We start from the raw sequence: 24,850 nt of genomic DNA on the forward strand, positions 1-24,850 counted from the left end.
GCCAGCCATTTTGATGAATCTGCCAGTTCTTAAATCGTATTCTTCACCTCAAAATCATCAATCTTTACCTTCTTAACTTTCTTCTTTTTTGTAAGATTTTTTTTTTTAATGCTCGTCAAACATACAATAATGTAATTCTTTACCAAGTTAATTTTATCATTTGGAACTTCCATTTTTTACAGGAAATAAAATTACAAAGCGTAGGAAGAAGTGAAAAAGACGAAGGAAAATCATTTAAATGGAAAATCTAGATCCCTTATTTAAATGCTAAGTCAAAACAATATGTTCTAATCAATTTTTTTTGTTTATTAATCAGCAGGATCAATCTCCTTGGCCTGTGAGAAAATAAAAGATTATCATATAAATTGTGTAGTGACAACATAACTTCATGTAAGCTGTGAATACTGAACACCACTCTTTCAGATTTGATAACTCTCTCAATATTACTACCTCATAATGAATTCTAACGGTTCAGTAAACCCAAAACAAATTTGTAATACTTCACTTACAGTTTTAGTTCAAGCTCTGGAATCTGGAAGTCTGGAATGATAGAGAACTGCTTCTTTTATTTGCACTTCAATTTGACCTTAGCTTCGAGTGTACAAGCACAGATCCAACGGCTTCGAAATGCTTGTTTTGGGTTCAATCTAGAAGCTTCTCTGATGCCGAATCTTCGATGGGATCGCATTCTTCTCATCCTTCGGAGCTGGTTTTAAACCAAAGGGATCTGCTTCGCCTTGACCTGCTCGGATTGGGGGCAATAACTTTTGCTGAAACCGAAGAGTGGGATCTTCACTGATGCCCAGCTTCACAATGAAAATGGTGGTGCAGCCTTTGCCAATACCTTCACTTTCAAGCCAAATGCGTCCTTTCATGAGATTCACAAATCTGTTAGAAAGAAAGAAAAAAAAAAGGTGAAACGCCAGTGCTTGATTATTTTCCACGAGCTAAGATTTTATTTTGCAGATTTTATTTTCACATATATTTGGAAAGCATGGGTCATATATAAGATATTAATGATGATTTAAAGGCTTAAAGCTGTTATGTTTCAGTATTAAAGTTTTGTTTGGAAGTCCTCCCTCACATGGACCCCCTGTATAGTCCCAACCACTCCCCTACACACTCTTCTGCTCGTCTCCACCTTCCTAGTGCCCATCATCACTCCATAACACCTTTTGTCTACCAATTTCACCCCTATTGATCTACGACCTGGTTGGAGATGAAGTTATGAGTAGCCCCATTGTCTACAACACCACCACCTCCATGTCTGCTATTTTTCCCTTCATATTTACGGTGTGATTTAGAGTGAATCTCATCACTGAGTTCAAGGAGACTTCCGACATTTCTATATGCAGCTCTTCCTCTACCATTACCTCACTCCCACCTCCCTCATCTTCCTCGTCAATACAGACAGTGAGAATCTGAAGAGTTCAGTCCTTAAACATGTGCTCCGATATATACTTCTCATCACATTTAAAGCACAATCCCTTTGCCCTCTTCTTCTGCAACTCCTTCTTAGTAAGCTTCTTGAAGCTTCCCCTAATCCCCCCCCCCCCTCTCTCCCCACTCTTATAGGCTTTTCCTTTGGGGTGTCTTGCAAGCTACCAATGTCGGCCCTTTAAGTGCTAAAAAGGTAATGGTCATCATGTACGAGCCTCCTGAACTGCTACCTCTGGCCCCTCTCCAAACACTTCTGATCCTCTAACATCATCCAAATCACGAGGCCTTATCATTCTAATTGCCGCCCAAATCTCTGGTTTTAGCCCTTCATGAAATTCCGCTCTAATACAGTCTCAGAGAGTTGATCAAGTCGACTAGCCACGTACTCAAATCTCTCAAAATACTCAACCATTAATCCTTCTTCGTCAGAGCAAAGAACTTCTCATAGAAGAACCTTCCACTGCTGGTTTGAAAATGTTCTAACAAGCAATCGTTGAACTTCCTCCAGTTCCGTATGGGCCGTCTCATGTCTCTCCACTGGTATCATGTCAATGCCTTCCCTTCTAAACAAAAGCCAACTGCCATCAGCCTATCCTCCTCCATCAACCCATTGACGGGGAAATACCTCTCCACCTTGTATATTCACTCATGTGCATCCTTTCCCTTAAAATAGGCATCTTCAACTTCCTTACCCTTGGATCTCCTCTGTTCCCCCTGATTACTCCATAATTTTTCATTCCCCAAGTGGGTGGCCCCTCCTACCGGCACTAGTCTCCAATGTCGTCGTTTGATTGTAAAGATCCAACACCTACTTCAACATCTCTTCTAGGTTGGAGAAATTATCCTCCATGCTGGAAATTATGTCCTTCACATCTCTCCTCAAAGTTGTTTTTCCATGCATCAACTTTCTTGGCCTCCATAGGTACCCGGATCTTGGCCATACAACAAAAAACAGTAATTCTGGTCTTCAAACAGCAGAAATCTGCACTTTGGAGGGGAAAACTCCATAGAAATCAGTAAGGAAATGCTTCAATTTCAGCCCAGAACAACGCTCTGATACCAATTTGTTAGGACATGCTTGTAAAAATCCTATCTCCCTTGGCTGAAATTAAATTACAGCAATCCCAAACACAATTCTCCAAGAGGAACTAAGAGCAATAACAAGAGAAAACTCTTTTTAAGTGATGATAAATAGAAGAAAACAACAAGATACAATTGATCTTCTATTGAAGAGGATGACCAGGCTCTCCCAAATCCCTAGCCTCCAACTAGAGCCCAAAACTCCTTAAGAACAATATAAATTCTGCAAATAACATCATAACCCTAACCCTAAAAAAATCAACTACTTGAAACATCCAATAATGATGTAAATAATGATGTAAATCTCAAAACAGCCCTTTTTTTGAATTTTTCCTCCTAATCCCCCTTAATTTCCTTTCCAGTCACCTACTAGACCCGCTAATTAGAGGCGGCGGGAGTTCCTCCTGGATGGAACTCTTTGTTCTGACTTTTGTATACACAAGCTGATCCAAGAGGGACCCATCTAACATAATGTAAGTTTCGAGGCATCTAGTAACATTTCAGTTTTGTAAGACTACAATGGACTTTATTTTGCCTGTTCTAGTTTTTGCATGGATCAAATTTAATACAATATAGAAACAAGAAGAATGTTGCTAGCAATTCAGTTAGTTTGCATGGTATGGGAGATGCACAATAATTATAAATGGAAATGGATGATATTTTAGTTGCAAATTAAATTGCTCTATAATGCAACGACATGCTAATGGACTTTTTTGCACAATTCAGAATAATTAACATAGGCTCATTGTTTCTATCATTGTTTGTGGCATCAACCAAAACCGATGGAGGCATGTTTTTCAGGCAAGATAATTTATTTCTAGAAGGAAAAATATTGTGATTTGTTAGGTGAGAGTTTAACCACGGACCTTCGACCATCCAATTGTTAACTGTAATCCACTACCCTATCACCATCACTAATATTTGACAACTAGTAAATAAATTAGTATGTTATTTTATATAAGTCTTCCTAATCATTCGAGACAATTTGTTATTATTTTATACATATAGCCATAAAGTTAAACCAAATTAATTACTAGTTTGATAAAACCAGAAAAACTTCACATATTTCTTTTTCTTTTAGCTTGTATTCTAGGAGAATTTAAATGCATAATGAAACATCTTTAATTTTATATTACATTCAAAATCTGTTCAAAACAAAAACCGAAATTTAACGCAAAACCACGGAACAAAAGTGAAGACTTCAACATTGTAAAAAACCAAACTCCATAAAAGGCACTGAAACCAAAACCGATGTTGAAAATGAAAACCTTGATTTACAGCGTCTACCCTACCAAATTTATGCATTGTAGCATGTCTCATCTATGCAGCCTTACCTCTTGCAGATGGCAAGCCCAAGCCCAGAGCCCGTGTAGCCTTTGTTAGAACCATTCTGGCTATGCGCAAATTTAGTGAAGAGGTGAGGCAACTCCTGTGGACTTATTCCGCAGCCGGTGTCCTTAACCTGTACCATAAAATAAGTATATGTATAGTTAATCTATACAAATTTGAAAAAGAACCTTTAAATCAGGAAATTTCCACATGATGTCAAATTAATTTAAGCTCTCGCTTAAATCTGCAAAGCATAATTGAAGAACTTATCAGATTTCTAAATACAGTTCCGGGTAATCAAGTAACCTGTACTCGTAAATAGAAATGCTCATCGCTTAAGACAGGGTAGAACTCTGGGTCTCGTGAATCTCTCAAGGAATCTGGCATTGCAATAGTCGCAGTAATAGATATACTACCCTCCTTTGTAAACTTAACAGCATTGCCGACAACATTAAGCATAGTTTGTACAAGCCGTTTCTCATCTCCGATGACACAAGATGGCAAGTCCGGAGAAAGAGACACCACCACTGACAATTTTTTGACAGCCGCTATTGGCTTTATCAAATTTACGACCTATATTATAACATAAGAAAATAGTCAGCTAACCAAAACAAGTAGAAAATTAAGGCTTCGTTTGGGACAGCTTTCTTACTGCTTCTTAAAGCAGCTTTCTAGTACAAAAATTAAGAAGCAGTAAGAAAGTCATCCCAAACGAAGCCTAAGTATAAACATAACTGCCACCGAAGACAATATGAAAAAAGTATAAAAATATCTACCTCTCTGAAGAGAGCATGAAGATTGAAAACTGTAGCCTCTAACTCGAAGCTGCCATCCTCAAGCTTAGAAAGGTCTAAAACATCATTGATTAGTGTAGCTAGCAAGTTACTACTCTTTAAGATGGTTTCTATCATCAAACGTTGCTCTGGCGTGAGTTCAGTTTCAAGAAGCAGGGAGGAGAGGGCAATGATTGCATGCATGGGAGTCCGCATCTCATGGTTCATGACAGCTAAAAAATCATTGCGTGCACGAATGGCCATCTCTGCCTCCCGTCGTGCTAAATCTAAAGCAACATTCTGTTCCATGAGTAGATTTCGTGCCCGCATGGATTCCTCCAAGATGGCAGCATGTGAAAGAGCAACTGCAACCTGAACCAACATACAAGGTAAAAGGGTATTATTCAGTAAATGAAGCTTCTAATAAATGCCAGGTCTAGGGGAGGCGTTGATGTACATAATCTTATACCGACATTAAAAAAAGACTATTTTCATGATTTAAACTTGTAAACTATAACCTCCAGTCAGAGCAAAGGCAAACAAACTATTATTTTCATTACCTTAATGCATGCTTTAAATAAATGACATCAGAATTACCCATATAACAGCTATTTGGGATTGGCTTTATGTACCCTATCCCTCATTTTCCATTTTGTTTTGTTGGGTTCTGCATGAGCCACTTTTGAGTAAATCATTTTGCAGAACTTCAGTCATATTACTTAATCTTTTTTTTTTCATATAAATTATGCACAACCATAGAAGGAAGAATAAAATGAAAGGGAAAAATGAAGAGAAAACAAAAAGTATGCAGGAAAGAGTGCATGCTTAACGGACTAATGGCACATGGAATTAAAATGGAACCTCAAAAATGAAACCTAAAACTTATAAAATGATAATCACATCAATGATCAAGATGTATAACACTATAAAAACAGAATATTGTTATTTAATCATCCTACAAAGGAAAACCCAATTACATGTAGGCCTACAAAATCACTACTATAATCACCACAATCATAGCCCAACAATTTGAACTTATCATCATCATCATCCTTAGCCTAATCCCAATTACTTAGGATACAACTTTATGAATCCTCATTTTCTACTTGTTCCTATTGAATGTTACCCAAGGTGTTGAGGTTTGATAAGATAAGAGCAACTGATAAGCTTTCTCGCATATAGATCTGGTCGCTTACTATTCCATGTGCAGCGCCTGCGCCACTTTCTCCATCACAGCTACTAAGGACAATTTCACCCATCAGATCTCTGTTGTTTAATCTTCACTGTTCCCTAATAACTAACTCTCTGTTCTATATATTGATGTCATGTAGCTTGCTTGGGTAATGAAGAACATTCCTCTATTTCCCTGTTGTCTGCTTTACCTTTGCTTTTGGCTTTTGTAATAGTTGCAGGTTTCTACATGGTATCAGAGCAATCTGGGTAAAGTATTTTTCGTTCATGGAAGATTCATCTTCTTCGTCTGCTACCACTCACAACGCTGCTACAGACGGTGATGTTGTCATACCGCCGAAACTCAAGTTCTTCATGTCCATAGTAAAATCCCTGGTTAATGTTCAGCTCTCGACTAATAATTATCATATTTGGAAGGCTCAAATGCTGAAATTATTTTCTGCAAATGGTGTTGAATCTTATCTTACTGGTTCGGTTGTTAAACCTCCCAAGTGCAAACTTCTGATGGCAGTCTGACCTCAAATCCTCTTTTTCGGTCCTGGTCTCTTATTGACCAGAACCTTGCTGCTGCTATTTATTCTACCATTTCACCTTCACTCCTTCCTTATGTCCTTAATCTAGATTCTTATCACAAAATATGGCTTACCATTGAGCGTCGCCTTCAATCTTTTAACCGTACTCGTCTGCTTCAACTGAAGAACGAGTTGTATCATCTCAATCTAAAAGATATGACTATGGTACAGTATCTTTCCGACTTTAAGCAGAAAATAGATGCCATAACAGTTGTTGGTTCCTCTATTGATACTGAGGACATTATTCTCTACACACTCAATGGCTTGCCTCCAACGTATCAAGCTTTCAAAACAGCTGTTCGCACTCAACTTCAACCAATCAATCTCGATGACTTTTATGCACTCTTATGTAGTGAAGAACTCAACATGGCTTCTGACACAGCTCGTGAACATTCTACTACTCCCACCTCTGATCTAGCTCTTGCTCTAGCTACTACTCAAGGTCGAAACCGTGGACGAGGTTTTTATCAGTCCTCTGGGCGTGGTCGCAATTCCTCCTCTGGACGAGGACGTCCTGTTTTTAATAACCCAACCTCTGGAAGATCTACTTCCAATGACTCCACTCGTGGTGGTCGAGTGCCTAAATCTGCTATTAAATGCCATATATGTGGTAAATATGGACATTCTGCCATAAATTGCTGGTACCGCCATGATACCTCCTACCAGTCATCAACACAAGCTTACGTTGCAACAGAGAATCCAACCAATGCTGAATGATTTTTGGACTCCGGAGCAACTATCATCTCACAGCAGATGCCTCACAACTTCAGCAAGCACAATCTTACTCTGGTAATTCTCACGTTCAAGTTGGGAATGGACAGCTTCTTCCCATTGCTCATACCGGTCAAGGCCTTTTACCCACTCCATCTCGTAATCTACAATTGTCACAAATTCTTCATGTTCTTTATTTGTTGCATAATCTCCTTTCAATTCATAAACTAACAACCAATAATCCTTGTTTTGTTTGTTTTGATTCTAATGGCTATATCATCAAGGATTCTCGGACCAACCGGATTCTTCTCCGAGGGCCCAGTCAACAAGGACAATATCCTATTAGTTCTTCCAATCATTCATTCCAACTGTCTACAACAGCCACCACTGTAGCTCTTACTGCCGCATCCATTCCTTCCACTCTTTGGCATCAACGTTTAGGACACCCATCTATAGCTATTCAACAACTTCTTTTCAAAGCATTGCAAATAAGCAATTTATCTTCCCCATTATTTCACTGTTCTGCTTGTTCTCATGCTAAATGTACTCGTCTTCCCTTTTCTTTATCTTCTACTAGAACTACTCAATGTCTAGAACTCATTCACACTGATGTATGGGGACCATCCCCAATTTTGTCAATGCAATCATATAAATATTATCTTTTGTTTGTTGATGATTTTACTCGCTATACCTGGGTGTATCCTTTATATAATAAATCTGAAACATACTCCAAATTTCTGCACTTTAAATCCATGGTTGAGAGGCAATTTCAAAAACCAATTAAGATACTTCGCTCTGATGGAGGTACTGAATATGTAAACAATCTCTTTAAAACAACATTACTCAAATGTGGCATACTTCATCAAACGACCTGTCCGCATACGCCTCAACAAAATGGTGTCGCTGAACGTAAACACCATCATTTACTTGAAATGGTTCGAGCTCTTATATTTCATGCAAATGTTCCTACCAAATGGTGGTTTGATGCTCTTATGACATCGCTTGCCCTCCCCACTTCTACAAAATAAGTCTCCTTATGAATGTTTATATAATACACCTCCATCTTACTTACATCTACGCACGTTTGGTTCTTTGTGCTATCCATGGCTACCTACTAAATTAAATCACAAATTAGCCCCACGCTCGATTCCGTGTGTATTTCTTGGTTATGCCTCTCATGCCAAAGGATATAAGTGTCTCCACATACCCATTGGTCGTATTTATCTCTCATGTCATGTAAAATTCTATGAAACTATCTATCCCTTTCAACAGACTGACACTGCAACTACCTCCTCACCACCTCAAGGCTATATTCCACCGTCTGCATTAGTTCCAGTTTCTCATACATCTCCAAACTCCACAAAAAATACTTCACCCATATCAAGTCCTATTCCCACATCATCTCATATCAGTTCTTCACCTATTCCTCCTAACACAGATCCTTTTGAACCCATTGTATCTGCCTCTACAACTCATTCTCCTACATCCATATCTGTTCCAATCTCCAAACATCCTATGGTCACACGGCTACAAACTGGAAACCTTAAACCTACAAAAATCTTTGATCTTCAACATTCTCTTATTAATTCTACACCAACTTCATACACTCAAGCTGTCAAATCTTCCATTTGGCATGAGGCCATGAGTTTAGAATTTGATGCATTGCAAAAACAGGGTACATGGCTGCTTGTACCTTCCTCTCCTGATCAAAACATCTTGGGATGTAAGTGGATCTTCAAAACTAAATTCAATTCGGATGGCTCACTAGCACGACATAAAGCTCGCCTGGTAGCTCAAGGCTTTAATCAAGAATTTGGTTTAGAATTCCATGATACTTTCAGTCCGGTCGCTAAGTTTCCTACCATTCGCATACTACTTACTATTGCTGTGCATTACAAATGGACTGTTTTACAACTAGATGTTTCCAATGCATTCTTGCATGATAAACTTGAAGAAACTGTTTACATGAAACAGACACCATGATTTATAGATCCGCAAAGACCTAATCATGTCTGCCTACTTAAGAAAGCATTGTATGGCCTTAAGCAAGCTCCCCGGCAATGGTTTGCTACCTTTTCATCTTATCTTCTTGATTATGGATTTTTGCATAGCAAGGATGATCCTTCTTTACTTTTATATCATCATGGCTTGGTTCACATGTATATTTTGGTCTATGTTGATGACATCTTGTTCACTGGCTCGGACAAATCAACTATTCAACAGCTGCTTCTAACATTGCAAACCAGATTTAACATGCGAAATCTTGGTCCAGTCACTTACTTCCTAGGCTTACAAATTACACAGCAATCTGACAGTATGCATCTCAATCAATCAAAATATGCAGCTGATCTTCTTCACCGAGCAGGCATGTCAGAATGCCGTCCTGTTTCTACACCTTTACCTCTTAAACTTAAAGTGTCATCGGCAACAACTGTTTTGTAGTCTCAACCAGAATTATACCGTCAACTGGTTGGTTGCCTGCATTACTTAACATTAACCCGTCCAGGTATCATGTTTGTTGTTAATTATCTCTGCCAACACATGCATCAACCTCAACTCATTCATTTCCAGCTGTTAAAATGGGTTCTCAGATATATTAAAGGCACTATTGACTATGGTCTGCCAATTTCTGATTCTACACTGCATCTTACTGCATTTTCAGATTCTGATTGGGCCTCGGACTCATCGGTTCGCCGCTCTATTACTGGGTATTGTGCCTTTCTTGGCAATATCATGGATGGTTAAGAAACAAACTGCTGTTGCTCGATCTTCTACAGAGGCTGAATATCGTGCTTTAGCCACTGTCTCTTGTGATATCATTTGGATACAATCTATGCTTCAGGAATTCAGCATTTCCACTTCTCCTACTAAGCTGTACTGCGACAATATATCAACTCTTGCTTTAGCTAACAATCCTTATTTTCATGCTCGTACGAAGCATATTGAGATAGATTGTCACTTCATTCGTGACTGCATCAAACAACAACAAATCACTGTACATCACATAGCTTCGCAGGATCAATTGGCTGATTTCTTCATCAAATCTCTCTCCGTTCTTCGCTTTGTTCAGCTGCGTTCCAAGCTAACCATTGAGCCACCCACTGCTAGCTTGAGGGGGGATGATAAGATAAGAGCAACTGATAAGCTTTCTCGCATATAGATCTGGTGGCTAGCTTGAGGGGGGATGATAAGATAAGAGCAACTGATAAGCTTTCTCGCATATAGATCTGGTGGCTTACTATTCCATGTGCAGCGCCTGCGCCACTTTCTCCATCACAGCTACTATGGACAATTTCACCCATCAGATCTCTGTTGTTATTAATCTTCACCGTTCCCTGATAACTAACTCTCTGTTCTATATATTGATGTCCTGTAGCTTGCTTGAGTAATGAAGAACATTCCTCTATTTCCCTGTTATCTGCTTTACCTTTGCTTTTGGCTTTTGTTATAGTTACAGGTTTCAACAAGGCTACACTTTGTAAATCATTTTGAACAACATCTATACATCTTATGCCTAACAATTTTTTTCTTTCTAATCATTCAACAATAAATTTATTTGCATATTTGATGACTGCATTTCCAGCCCTTCATTGTACATGTCAAACCAATTTAGTCTATTTTACAACTACCTTCTCTTCAATCAATATCACTACGAGTATCCCTCCAATAAAATCATCCCTCAATTAATCCTTGCTAAGTTTGCCATACATCAATATTATATTCCTATTTCATTCAGAATCAACTTAGCTATCAACAACTTTTTAAATGTGAAAAAATTCAAATCCATATGACAGTCAATATTCTAGTTTTATAAAATTAACTTTGAATTTTCATGGCATTCTCTGATCATATGATACTCGCATCTACATCTTAACCACCCAACTTCAATTCAGGAATTTATATTCTATATCAATTCTTCTACAAAAAAGATCCATATAGTGAAATATATAGCACCTAAGTATCACTTTAGTTTCTAATTATATTAATTTGTAATTAATAGCATTAAACTCACTAAAATTACATATCATATGTAATAATCAGAAAATCAGGTATCTCTTTTACAATAAGTTTAATTTAAAATCAGGCATTTTCCTCTTTTAAAAATATTTTTCATCAACGACTAATACTCCAAAAATTTTAGAGTTAGTGGTGGTGTGCGGCTTTCAAGTGATCCTTGACGGAGGCTATGAAATTGGTGGTTGGGCAAAGATGACGGGCTGGAGGTTGAGCAGTTGAGAGGAAGTTGTTGCGACGTGGGGGTACATGAACTGTAATTTGTTCGATGGTTTACTTCAGGATTTATGTAAGTTTTAATATATATAGGGTGAGACGTAAACCTCACGCCAGTGAGACGAGGCGTGCCTCAAGGCGGGCCTCAACCAAGTAGAGGCGCAAGCCTCATAAAAAAAACTCGAGCCATAAGCCTCGAGGTATTTTTCACTGGAATTGTGCAAAGGCGGGCCTCATGGAAAGCCTCATATTGCGTAATTTTAAACCATGGCCATGATACCATGATAAGAGATGGTGGAGAGGCCATGATACCATAATAAGAGATGCTCGGAGTATCTTAGTAGAAATCAGATCATAGACGTGAGGAAGACACGGAATGACAAATCTGAAGTGGGAAAGAGATAGGCACATGAGACAAAGTGATTATGAGCTATAAAAATGGTGGCATGCACTGACTAGCGCATTAATTAGTGTAGCAATTGTGAGCAAAGGCAAAGTGGGTTGCAATGAAAACAAGCAGGAAACCGAGGGAGAGTACAACTTTTTCAAACTAGTGGGAACGGGAGGAGCGATGTGAGTAATAGAGTGAGCAACAGTGTGCAAGCCAGGCACAGGTAGCAAAGTAGAGACCAAGCATTAACAAGGCAACAAGCAATATAACATGACAACAAGTGGTCTAATCACAAGCTTAGTAGTGTGAGTTGAGCAAGTGATCAAGCGAATTGAGCCAGCAAAGATGTGCATGAGCTAGTGGGCAAGGGTGTATAAAATTTTTTATGAGAAACGAGGTATGGGCTTAGCGACTAGGAATGAGACTCATTGAGTTGTTATTTACCTTTGCTACGATATCCATCTCGTGTATAGAGCAAGGAACTTTGTTAAATATATTAATATATTATAGTATATAGATTATGAATAGATTAGATTTAGCATAGATAGAATTACTGATAGACAGGTGATACAATCAGGCCAAAAGATCCATAATCTAATTAAAGCTTCTACATACATCTTTCATTAATATATCTTAGCAAAATGTGAATAATTTTTACGAAAGGTGGTTGTCAGTAAGCCCAAGTTTGACATGCTTGTCTAAATAATGATACTTTAATAACAAAATATTCTGCGGAAAAATCTATGACAAAACTAATTCTTACAAGAAAGATTTTAACAAAATATACGCAGCTCTTGCTTTCGAACTATAGCAAATGAGCCAATAAGTTAAGAATGGAAAGATGATGAAAATACATGTCAGCAACATATATACATAGCTATCAGCACCATACATATAAACGTAAGAAATGCGGATATAAAATAAAATTGGCATTGGAATCAAAGGTAATGACCAAAAGAAGACGGGACTTCGTAATCACACAATTAATCCTCCCACTTCGGCCATAGTAAGCATGTGGCAGTGATAGTGGTTCTGCAGTTTGTTAGTATATTGTAGTTTACCAAAAAAAATGAAGATTAAACTGCAAAAGGATACAGCTTGAGAACACCACAAAATATCTAAACCTTCAAAAACAAAAGAAAAAATTTTGATTTTTTACCAATTCAGATAAAATATCTCATTGTAAAAAAACAGAATGAAACTCTAGGGCTTACCTAGGATGCATCGTAGAATCATTTGCAGCACAAGTTGGACGCATGACAAGCCAATCCTAGCTGGTGAGATTCCTCCCAGATTTCAGATTTATACTCAAACTCTCTTTAATTGAAATTTATCCTACTTGTTTATCGTTACTTCCAATTTTCATTTAACTTTGCTCGTGATGAAGACAGAATATTTATTTTGGACATGTCAGCATGTTCTTCAATGCTAATGTTATCCTTCTGAACTTATCTATATAACATATTATTTAAAGTATTTTGACTTTGTGGAGTTAACCTGTGCATTGTGGTGATTAAAACTAAAGCCGTTTTGATGATTGTTAAACACTACGCTGTTAGATTTTATGGGAAATAATAGGTAGCTATGATTGTCAGTAAATATCTTTAAATGATTGTCACAAACAGGGGAGACAGTGAACATAACTTCTAGAATTAATATTGGATGGTAAAGCATCATGCAAAAATACAACATCATGGAGACTCGAACATAAATCTAATAAAACTGCAATGCAGTCCAGTTATTCCAAATTCGACTTGGTTTTGGGCAACAAATAAGTCTAAACTAAAAATTGTGTGCCACAAATCTGCGAATTTTAGATGGAAATATGGTAAAACCCAAAAAAGCTAGAATGAGAAATGATTTCATGAAAGGACTAATAAAACTAACACCTATCAAACAACTTGATATATTTGGTGTGTTGGGAGTGTAAACGAGGGACTCAAATTGCACAAACATGAAAAATAGATAGAAGTAGTATCAAAGAATTGGAAAAAAATGTTAGATATGAGTAACATCAGGTAATAAGAGTTGATAAAAACTGACAATCAACATAAATCAATGAAGAATGAGGATTCATACAGCCAATCGAAATATAAGTTGTTACTCTTTTTTAAGAATGAGTTCAACTTTTTTATGTCAATACAGAACAATAAACTGTTTAGACCAAGAATATTTTGGAAGTTTACCCTGTGAATCTATGATTTAATGCAACATACCCTTCTATTAGACAATCAAATCATCTTGGTTGCCATTTTAATACTAACAAACCTTTTGAATGTCTTACTCGTTACTACATAAATTATTACAATATTTTTAGTATTGAAGTAAAGCATGCAAGCAAATGCATTTGAACCTGTGCAACGATATACGTACTTGTATATCAAAAAATTTCTTATATTATATGCACTTTAAAAATTTATGTATTTTTTAAGAAATATAAGTATGATGAAAATATTGATCAAATAGTTATATGAATAGAGAGAGAAATCTAATTTTATTAGTTAACAACATTTGAGCTTTAAAAATTTTAGAAATAATATTGAGTGAACTATATTAATTTTGAATGCAACTATTTTAATAATATGATATGTTTAAATCATACGACATATAACTAATAAGGCTTGGCTTCAAACCAAACTCAAAATAAGGCTTGGCTTCAAACCAAAGTCAAAATGATCATGCTTAAGCTTGAGTTCAGTAGGTAAATAAATGAATGAGAATGCGCAGAGCAAATCTTGGCTCCACACAGCACAATTACAACCCTCGATGGAGGGTCATACCTTTTTACAATTTGTTATTTCCTTGTGCTTATAGCATACCAAGAAAAATCCCACACCCATATGCAATCTTGGTGGCTAAAATGGCAACTGCCAACCTCATAACTAAAAACAAAGAAGACATCTTGACTTACGGGACAGTTTATTGCAAGTATTTAGAATTAAGGTCTATTCTAATAGCAATGTCAAACTCAATGTATTTGAAATACATTTTGGTGTTTGGATTGTTGTAAAGTGAATCAATTATAGGTCAGAAGGGGCTGCGCAAATCATGGTTGGAAACTTACCAGCAACGAAGGAAGGGGCGTGGGATAGTGACAGTATGCACGCTAAGTGAGACTAGAATGCTAATGTTAATTTTCAAAGCAGAAGACCGCCAACTCATCCTACGTGGATATTCTCAGCCCATCATATGTAGTTCATCATTGTACCAACTTCATGATGAGTGGAACCTAGCCCTGAGTTATTTCTTGAAGGAAGGAATACCTCGGAGCAGCCTAAGTCTAGGCCGGTGGAGGACCTCATGATAGACCTAGAGTTGACTATGTTTCCGCAACTTCGGAAAGGATTTTGTCATCGAAGATTAGCTCTCAAAGCTCTCATCAACATCCATCACCATCACTAATCAACAATCACATTCCACTAGAACGAAAATAGTAAAGAAAAGAATTTAATTGCTCCCCGAGAGCGAAGGAACATAGGAAAGAGCGTACAAAAGAGTCGATCAGCACAGAAGAGATCTTAAGAACTTGGTGACTGAGTATAGCGCAGAATAGATCTGAACTTGGTGACTGAGTATTTAGAATTTGTCCTAATTCCTACTCAGACAAATTCAGAAAAGACCTATGAGGAGAGTTTTAAATCCCTCAAAAAATTACTTTGCATTTACTTTACTACGGATCAAACACTCAAAAACTTAAAATCCACATATTTCAAAAGCAAAATATTCAAAATACTCTAAACCAAACAACCCCCTGGAAAAGGATTCCAAAGTTCTTTTGAAATACCAAATCAACATGAGAAGCAAAAATGGCGAGAACAAAGATGCTAATTTATGGCATAAGGACTATTATTACATTGGAAGAAATCAACTTTTTGCATTAAATTTAGTCCCTCAAACAAAAAAAAAATATATAGACCACACAGAATTAGTTTCATGATGAGTTTAAAAAAGTTTAGCGGGTTGTCTGGTCAATTACATTTAAAATATGAAATAAAAAAATAAAAAATAAAAAAAATGAAATGTATTTTAAGACTTGGCTACATAAAATGTTGGTCTTTCGATGACCCAATTAGGAGAGTAGATGTATTAGTTGGCCTATGTTAAGAAAGATAGAGGTAAACCTAAAAACACTTGGTTAGAAAGTATTAGAACTGACCTTTTTGTATTAGATTTAAATGAGAATGTAACTTTTAATATGACGCCATAGAGAAAACGGATTTATGTAGCCGACTTTACGTAGTGGCATAAAGGTTTGATGTTGTTGTTGTTGTTATTGTTGTTGTAGTATTTTAAATTTAAGAATTTTGGTTGAATGTAAATATATTTTTATTTGTTTCAATGTAATTCAAAAACATAGAAATCCCTCTCCCCTTACTCCTTTGGACGGCGGAGAACGAAATAGAGAAGAGAACACCATAATCAAGGTAGATGATGCAGCTAAGGTTAGCAAAGGCAAGAGCAATATATTTGAGGTTGGCATAGATGAGGGTGACAGGGCTAAGGGTAACAAAGGTGAGGCCAAGCTAAGGACAGTAGAGGTGAGGTCCATAATGTCGTGGACGACATTGGTAGGTCGATGGAGTCGAGGACAACGAAAGCTAGGTAGACAAAGCTGAGGGCAATGGATCTGAGGGAGGGAGTGAAGCCAAGATCGACGACCTTTTGGATGACAAAGGCGAGGTTGAAGGAGCACGGGACAACTTAGCCAAGAACAAGGATATTTCAAGGGTAAGTGGGGTTTGTGAGGTTGGAAAGTTTGTGTATTTTGAATTTGCCCGATTTAGACAAACTCATAATACACCAAAAATAGCCTATTTGGTGTATTCAAAATTCCTCAAGAAAACAAATTTGTATTTGCTTTCATTCTAACCAAACACCAAAAATTTTAAAACCCATACATTTCTTTTTTACTTTTTAACTCTTAATGCATCAAAACAAGCCTCCTTTAAACTATTAAGAAAATTTATGGGCCAATTACAAAATACAACATGATCTACAACCACCTCAAAATGCTTTAGTTCATTAAAATGTTTAGATGGATTGATAGCAAAATGAGCGGTGATATAGTGAGAAATGATTATATTATATGGGAAATTGAAGTAGAAAGATAATACATTAAAACTAGAGTGAAAAACTTGGTGAAGTAGAGGTGTATAATGCAGTCTTTGAGTTACATCAACAAGGTTGATAGAAAAAAATTGTCATGGAAGAAGGCACTACAGCTTCCGTTTGGGGAGGGGGGGTTGGGGGTCGTAGAATTACTGGATTCATATTAAAGCTTGAAGATGTTTAAAATACTGAAAAAAAAAAAAAAGCAATCCGATTACATAATACAATACCTGATCTGCAACTACCTCAACAAGCTCTAGTTCATAAACATGCCATTTCCTTGCACTATCTGATGGTAGCATCAAGACCATCACAGCAAAACTTTTAGCAGACAGCTCAGGCCAATCATTTATTTGGAAATTTGATAGATGTAATAGTGGCACTCGGACTGCAACAACCTCTGGGGGTACATATCTTCCTGTCTGATGTTGAAACCTTGCAAGCGGACATGTATGTGGAATTCTAACTGCACGACTGCTATTAAAAACTTGATTTACTATAGGAAGGTTCGTAGAAACAACAGATCCAACAGGATTTGGGTTGCTTAGTGTATGAGAAAGCTGAAGGTTGAGCCCAGTCCGTGAAGGCATCCATAAAGCACATTCTGCCAAATCTAGAGTCCTCCCAAGTTCGACAAGAGTGGTATTCAATATACTGTGTCTGTCAAGTGTCCTTCGAATTTCATGAGTGAGCATCCTCACATGCCTCCCTGTTTCTTCTTGTGTGCGTATAAGACCCCTCTCTCTATCAAGTTCTTCTGTTTTGTTCCTCAGAAAATGCTCCCTTGTTTTCACACTTAACAGATCAGGAATTATGTGAACAAGCATCAAGGCTGTTGCACATGACACAACCGCAGTCGAAACTTTTGCTACAGTCATTACTATAGCCAGTGTCCTTGAGTGCATTGTGAATGTCCACAAGTTTATCAAGTGGGTTGCTCCACAAAGGACAATGAAGGCACCAAACTGTATAAGCACCCATCTATATGGGAAAAATGAAGACTTCTTCACGAAATAAATGAGCTCAAGTGGAATGGAGAAGTAGGCAAGGGCAATAAAGAAATCAGAGATATATTGATACTTCACTAAAAGCTCATCAGCGGGCCATTGTGGCTCAATGCAGTCACAGCCTTCCATTTTTAAGGAACTGCTGTACCTGCTATCTTCTTCCTACATCCCTTTATACAAATAAAAGCAAAAGAAGAAATAAATCACTGAAAGGAGAAGCAAAGAAATAGTGCATTTCATCATCCTCACGAGGAACATAATCTTTAAATAATAATCAACAAACTACGCATTAGAACCGAAGATATAGGCTCAAGCATGGCAAATTACATGAAAGTTGGATAAACAACTAAATTACAATGCAATAACCCTCAAAATGTTGCTAATTAAATTACCTAAACTATGTTAATTTCTGCAATGAATGGGATGAAAATGTGATAGGCAAAAAAGTAATGACTATCAGCACAATTAGCCTTATAGAAATTGTCCGGGTGATGGCTCTCTAGATCTTCCTCCACTATTCATCCATTTTAAGTATCGATTCATTTATTTAATATACTTTGCACAAATAATGTTGTAAAGCTTCTATATATTTGTAACTATTGTCTGCCCCTTTAACCTCAAATCCGCCTCCACTAATTGAATCTACACAACGCATCTTATATGTGCATCTTCTACTCTCAATTGTACATGCTCAAACCACTTAAATATATTTTTAATTATCTTATCTTCAATATTTGCTAATCCTAAATTATCTCGCATATAGCATTTATATATCTAACTTCCCTGGCTTTGTCACACGTCCCGTTTAAAAAATTTATTATACTAAACTTAGCTATCAGCGACTTTTTAATCACCCCACATTATAATTAATTTAGCATGGTTGGTCTTTGAGCAGTTTTATCAAATTTATGTTTAAATCTCCACAGTAGTACCCTGTAACATAGAACAGTCAAAGCTCTTGATTCTAATCATATGGCATCAGTTCTATATGATATATATTCATATACATGAAATATATCTAAGATACTTAAGACTATCACAACTTGGATAAACTTGAACTTCTAACAATATTGAGACGAGGACGACAACAACAACAATATCAAGCCTTTATCCCACTATGTGGGGTCAGCTACATGAATTTTTTTTCTCAATTGTGTCCTGCTAAGAGTTAAATTATCATTTAAATCTCATAAATAAGGTCATCTCTAATATTTGCTAACCAAGTCTTTTTAGGTCTATCTCTACCTTTCTTAACATAAGTCAAATCTAATACATCTACTTTCCTAACCTGGTCATCGGAAGGTCGCCGTTTTATGTGACCAAACAATCTAAGACAACTTTCTCTAATCTTATCTTCCCCTGGAGCTACTCCAACCTTTTCACGTATATGCTCATTTCATATCATGACTCTAAGAGTAAAGCCACTCATCCACCTGAGCATCCCATCTCTGCAACACTTAACTTAATATTATGCTTCTCTTTTAATGGCCAACATTCTGCACCATAAAGCATTGCAGGTCTAACCACCATCTTATAGAGTTTTCCATTAAGTTTGAGGGGGACTTTTCCATCACACAATAAGCCCAATGCATTCCTCCACTTCAACCATTCAACTTGACTTCTACTATTAATATCCCCATCTATTTCACCATCACTCTGAACAATAGACCCAAGATATCGAAAATGTGTATTCTTATTAATGACTTGATCACCCAAAGTCGCAATCCCCAACTAGATCTATTATTACTAAAATTACACTTAATATATTCAATTTTGGATATACTCAAATGAAAACCTCTAGACTCTAAGGTTAACCTCCATAATTCAAGTTTACCTGCAACTCCCTCTCTAGTCTTATCAACAAGAAGAATATCATCATCAAAAAGCATACACCAGGGTACAACCTCACTTGCAAATGTCTAGTGAGAACATCCAAGACTAAAGCAAAAAGATATGGGCTTAAGGCTGATCCTTGATGTAATCCAATTGAAATAAGAAAATACTTGGTCAAACCACCTTGTGTTTGAACATAAGTAATAGTTCCTGCATACATATCTTTGATGACTTGCATATAAGCATTATTAAACCCTTTATTCTGAAGAACTCTCCATAGCACTTCTCGGGAACTTTATCATACCTAGTGTGCCATAAAATTATCAAAAAGTGTAGCTTTGTCATGAGTGATTGCCTCATTGCAAATATTTCTAGAATTCACATAATCATTGTAAATCCAAATATTAAGTATTTTCTGACTCTTTAAAAGCACATTGTTTTCTTCAATAACTTATAAGACTCGCTCTATCACCATATCTCTTTATATATAATATTAATTTATATACTCCTTTAACACTTAGGTGATAATCTCCTTAATGAAATTAGCCATTTTATCCCACACAAAATTTGATTCAACTATAGGTTTTCAATATGACCCTCTCACTAAAAATTTCTAACCTTTCAAGTTCCATAATCTATAATCTTAAGGCAATTATTTCTTTGGACTACATTCTTCGTCCAAAACTAAGACACTATATTATGTTTTTAGATTGTCCTTTGGAATCATCTTACAATATTTGGAAAAATATTTACTAGTAACAATACTAATATTTTGAAGAGTTGATCTCATAAAATAAAGCATAAGATAATTTAGCTCTATCTGAATAAATACATATTATATTTTTTAAAAATAGAATATAGAACAATCTATAGACAAAAAATAACCAAATACCATTAGTTACTAATACAGGTTATCAAAGGCTAAAAAATTAAACGCCAAAAAGAAACACAAAAAATAAAACTTGGCCAATAGTCAAAAATTAAGAGAAATGCCAACAATGAAAAAACCTCAGAATTTGGGTAAATGCAAAACTACTAAGGACAAGCTTAGGATGAAGATGTTTAGGAAAACTTATATTTATTGCTAAAAATGGATGAAAAATGCAAGGAGTTGAGAAGTTCAAATTGACACCTTTCTAAGATTTTGATATTGGAGGGAGTTGAGAAGTTCAAATTGACACCTTTCGATGGTATAGATATGGCATCAAAAGAGTTTACCTAAAAAGTTTTGGCAGCAAGGATATGCACAAAACTTCTCAATCCAAAGCATCAATAAAAGAAGTCTTTGCTGGTCCAGAAATAAAGTAAGCAAGCAAAAAAATATTCACAAGGAAGATATATTCTTGAAACCTTAAAAATTCTCTTAAATATATGATAAACGGTGCTTCATTTAAGGCCTTTATTTCCAGATACTCCTTTTTTGTCTCAACAAACAGCTTTTGTTACAATCCAAGGTCTCATCCATTAAAATATTATTTCCATGGCAAAAAAGGACTTGCAATTTTATCCTTTCGGTATAACTTCCTAGGAATATCACCCATCATATGAATGATCAAACATGAGAACGCTTAATTTTAGAGTTACTGATGAAACTTCAACTATAATGTAAAAAATAGCCTGGATGTTTAAGATTTTTATTTCATTGTACACTTAAGGGGACTTACAAAATCACCCACTTAAGAAACTAGCAGCAAAGAGGTACATGATGTCATGTAACACTTCACAATAAATGAGTTTATGAGATGGCTATCATGGCATAGCAATTTGGCATATATTGCACTTAGTTCCCATCTTCTATATGATATATTGTTTTGACGTCGTTTGTCATAGCCAAAACTCGCTAAGTACACTTGGAGTCTCGAAAGTCAAGCATTCACGCCCTCCTCGTCATCGTCAACCTCTCCGTGGCTCAAGACCCTTGGCATCGCGACCTTCCTTGTGGCATCGTTTGGTGTGCTGAAATTCTTCTCCCGCAAAGCCTAGTCTAGTTGAGTGATTATTTCCCCAAGGTGAACTTCTCGTTATTAAATGGCGGATTGTTGTAATAGCTTTTAGTGTTGCTATTATTTTTGGTTGTCTGAAAGTTTTGGCTAATCTACATACTTCTTCGCCTAAGCTAGTTGATAACTACGAAATTTTAATGATTTTCTTGCTATCGCCATAAGTTATTAGTTGTAATTTCTTTGCCAACTCAATTTTAATTTCTTACGAAGCTCCTTGCATTTGGTTTCACATCAGAATATAGAACAATCTATAGACAAAAAATAACCAAATACCATTAGTTACTAATACAGGTTATCAAAGGCTAAAAAATTAAACGCCAAAAAGAAACACAAAAAATAAAACTTGGCCAATAGTCAAAAATTAAGAGAAATGCCAACAATGAAAAAACCTCAGAATTTGGGTAAATGCAAAACTACTAAGGACAAGCTTAGGATGAAGATGTTTAGGAAAACTTATATTTATTGCTAAAAATGGATGAAAAATGCAAGGAGTTATAGCCCATTCAAATCCCTACCCTTTCTAAGATTTTGATATTGGAGGGAGTTGAGAAGTTCAAATTAACACCTTTCGATGGTATAGATATGGCATCAAAAGAGTTTACCTAAAAAGTTTTGGCAGCAAGGAATATGCACAAAACTTCTCAATTCAAAGCATCAATAAAAGAAGTCTTTGCTGGTCCAGAAATAAAGTAAGCAAGCAAAAAAATATTTGCAAGGAAGATATATTCTTGAAACCTTAAAAATTCTCTTAAATATATGATAACCGGTGCTTCATTTAAGGCCTTTATTTCTCGATACTCCTTTTTTGTCTCAACAAACAGCTTTTGTTACAATTCAAGGTCTCATCCATTAAAATATTATTTCCATGGCAAAAAAGGACTAGCAATTTTATCCTTTCGGTATAACTTCCTAGGAATATCACCCATCATATGAATGATCAAACATGAGAACGCTTAATTTTAGAGTTACTGATGAAACTTCAACTATAATGTAAAAAATACCCTGGATGTTTAAGATTTTTATTTCATTGTACACTTAAGGGGACTTACAAAATCACCCACTTGAAACTAGCATCATCAAGAGGTACATGATGTCATGTAACACTTCACAATAAATGAGTTTATGAGATGGCTATCATGGCATAGCAATTTGGCATATATTGCACTTAGTTCCCATCTTCTATATGATATATTGTTTTGACGTCGTTTGTCATAGCCAAAACTCTCATTCAGTAAGATATTGTACATTTCAACTTAACAGATCTATGTTTTTTACCTTCTAATAAAACTTCCCAAACAGACCACCAATCCTAGTAATGCTTAGACATGGGCATGCTAAAATGTAAAGTTATTAGAAATTCAAGTGTTGTACGAAAGGAAATGTGCCTCAATGTTTGTGAAGTTTTTTATTTAAAGCTTATCCATTAGCTTAAGTTAGATTAAGCTCGTTGTTAATTTTTTTTCCTGAAAAAAAATTAAGCTATTTTCTAAGTTCATTGAGGTACTTTCTAAGCTAAGCCAAGCTTTTCCTCGTTTAGAAAGAAAATCTAGGTTAAGTTGCACACAATGGAGACCCCAATTAAGCTCATTTCGAATTTCTCCTTTCTCCTCATCTACGATCTCCTCCTACATGCATCTGTGCGAGTTCGTCGGTGAGAGTTTTGGCAGGTGGTACAATTTTTCCATCTATTCACTGTTAGTAGCCTCCTCATCTACGATCATCAATGGATAGCATTTTGTATGGGTGAATTCCTCTTTTTTTGCGTTGCTACCCTAATGCCTTCCTCTTCCTCTACAATCAGCATTTGTGTGGGTGCTTCTCAATCCCCTGACCTATTTATTGTGAGCACTCTCCCCCTTTGCAATCTTTGTTGGCTACAGTTTGAAGAGAGTTAAGCCTGTGCTTTAAAAGAAGATAAAAAAATATCAAATAGCTACACCGGTTGATATTGGCTTATCTTTTTAGCCAACCAAACGACATAACTCACCTTACAGGTTAAGTTTTAAAAGCATGCAGATTATGTTTGCTCAATGTATCCTTGCTTGCATTACATAAATAGAAACCAAATAGGGCCTAAGAGTTTAGCTTCACTATGCTTGAGGGATATTACAGGTACCATATTAGGATTTCAAACTTAGAACTGCACAAGTAGTCTATTGAGGACATTACTAAAGACTCTGAGGTGGTTCCTGGGACTTAGGGATGTGAAAGGAAAGATTAAGGACCCCACTAGCAGCATATTTCAATCAAAGAAACTTCCATAGGAAAAATTGGACCCAACCCCTTCCCTGAAGCATGTGAAACTATGGTACACAAGTCTGTGACCCTAGAGCACAGTACAACAAGTCCGTCCCCAAAGCACATATCGCAGAATGTATCCAAATGAAATCAGAATCTAACATCCAGCTTTCGAATAACCAATTCAAAACAGAACTTTTAGCAGATGAATCAAATGAATACCACAGAATCAAGAAATTAAGCAGGTAACAGTTGATCCCTATCAAAACCCTTTCAACACATCCAATCCTCTTCCAATAAAAAGTTCACAAAGTAACAAACTAAACATTAGCTACCAAAATGGAAGCTTCATGAACGAGAATCACAGGTTGCTTATGCCAACCCTAAACCCCAATCCCCAAATAAGTGACACAAATAGTTAATATAGGTAAAAAGGTAGCAGTAAGACACTACTATTAAACAAGCACGAACCAGATCCAAGCTAGATGACCTAATCTCCAAGAAAAAACATGAAGTCCTCGCGAATTTGAGCTGCAGTACATTAGCAGCGAAAAAAGCTAAAAACCCTTATGCTTCGTAAGTTCACCTGAATCACGGAAGAAGAAACCCCAGCAACCCGAGAGGAGGAAGTTGTGGCGATTATACTCAGGCCCTCGTCGTCTTCCGGGGAGAGAGAGATAGAGAGAGAGCAGCGTCGGCTCCGGTAGGAAGAAATATAGTAGGCCGAGCGAATGAAAAACTAATTAACCAAATCAGTTGAAACTTGAGATTGCGATCCAAGTCAATGATTCATCAAATCCAATTATATGTTTCTATGCATTTACTTTTTTTTCATAGTAAAATAAATATATATTCTTTTAAAAAATAGGCATTTGGATGCAATCAAAAATTCAAAATAATACTTCAATTTTATGTTTTTTTGAAGTAATTTTCTAGTTCAAAA

The 24,850-nt window shown here is 36.4% G+C and overlaps 1 protein-coding gene across 1 annotated transcript; it reads right to left on the minus strand.

The window, feature by feature from the left end:
- Positions 1-285: 285 nt before the first annotated feature.
- LOC110102764 (probable ethylene response sensor 1) lies at positions 286-24,672 on the minus strand. The gene is made up of 6 exons (XM_020831237.2): positions 24,494-24,672; positions 17,057-18,003; positions 4,626-4,994; positions 4,156-4,422; positions 3,855-3,982; positions 286-888 (listed from the first exon to the last, which is right to left on the minus strand). The coding sequence occupies exons 2-6, from the start codon at positions 17,960-17,962 to the stop codon at positions 648-650; spliced, it is 1,911 nt and encodes a 636-aa protein (XP_020686896.1). The 5' UTR covers positions 17,963-18,003; positions 24,494-24,672; the 3' UTR covers positions 286-647.
- Positions 24,673-24,850: the final 178 nt, after the last annotated feature.

Source organism: Dendrobium catenatum, unplaced genomic scaffold (assembly GCF_001605985.2).
Source record: "Dendrobium catenatum unplaced genomic scaffold, ASM160598v2 fragScaff_scaffold_621, whole genome shotgun sequence".
Classification (NCBI taxonomy): domain Eukaryota; kingdom Viridiplantae; phylum Streptophyta; class Magnoliopsida; order Asparagales; family Orchidaceae; genus Dendrobium; species Dendrobium catenatum.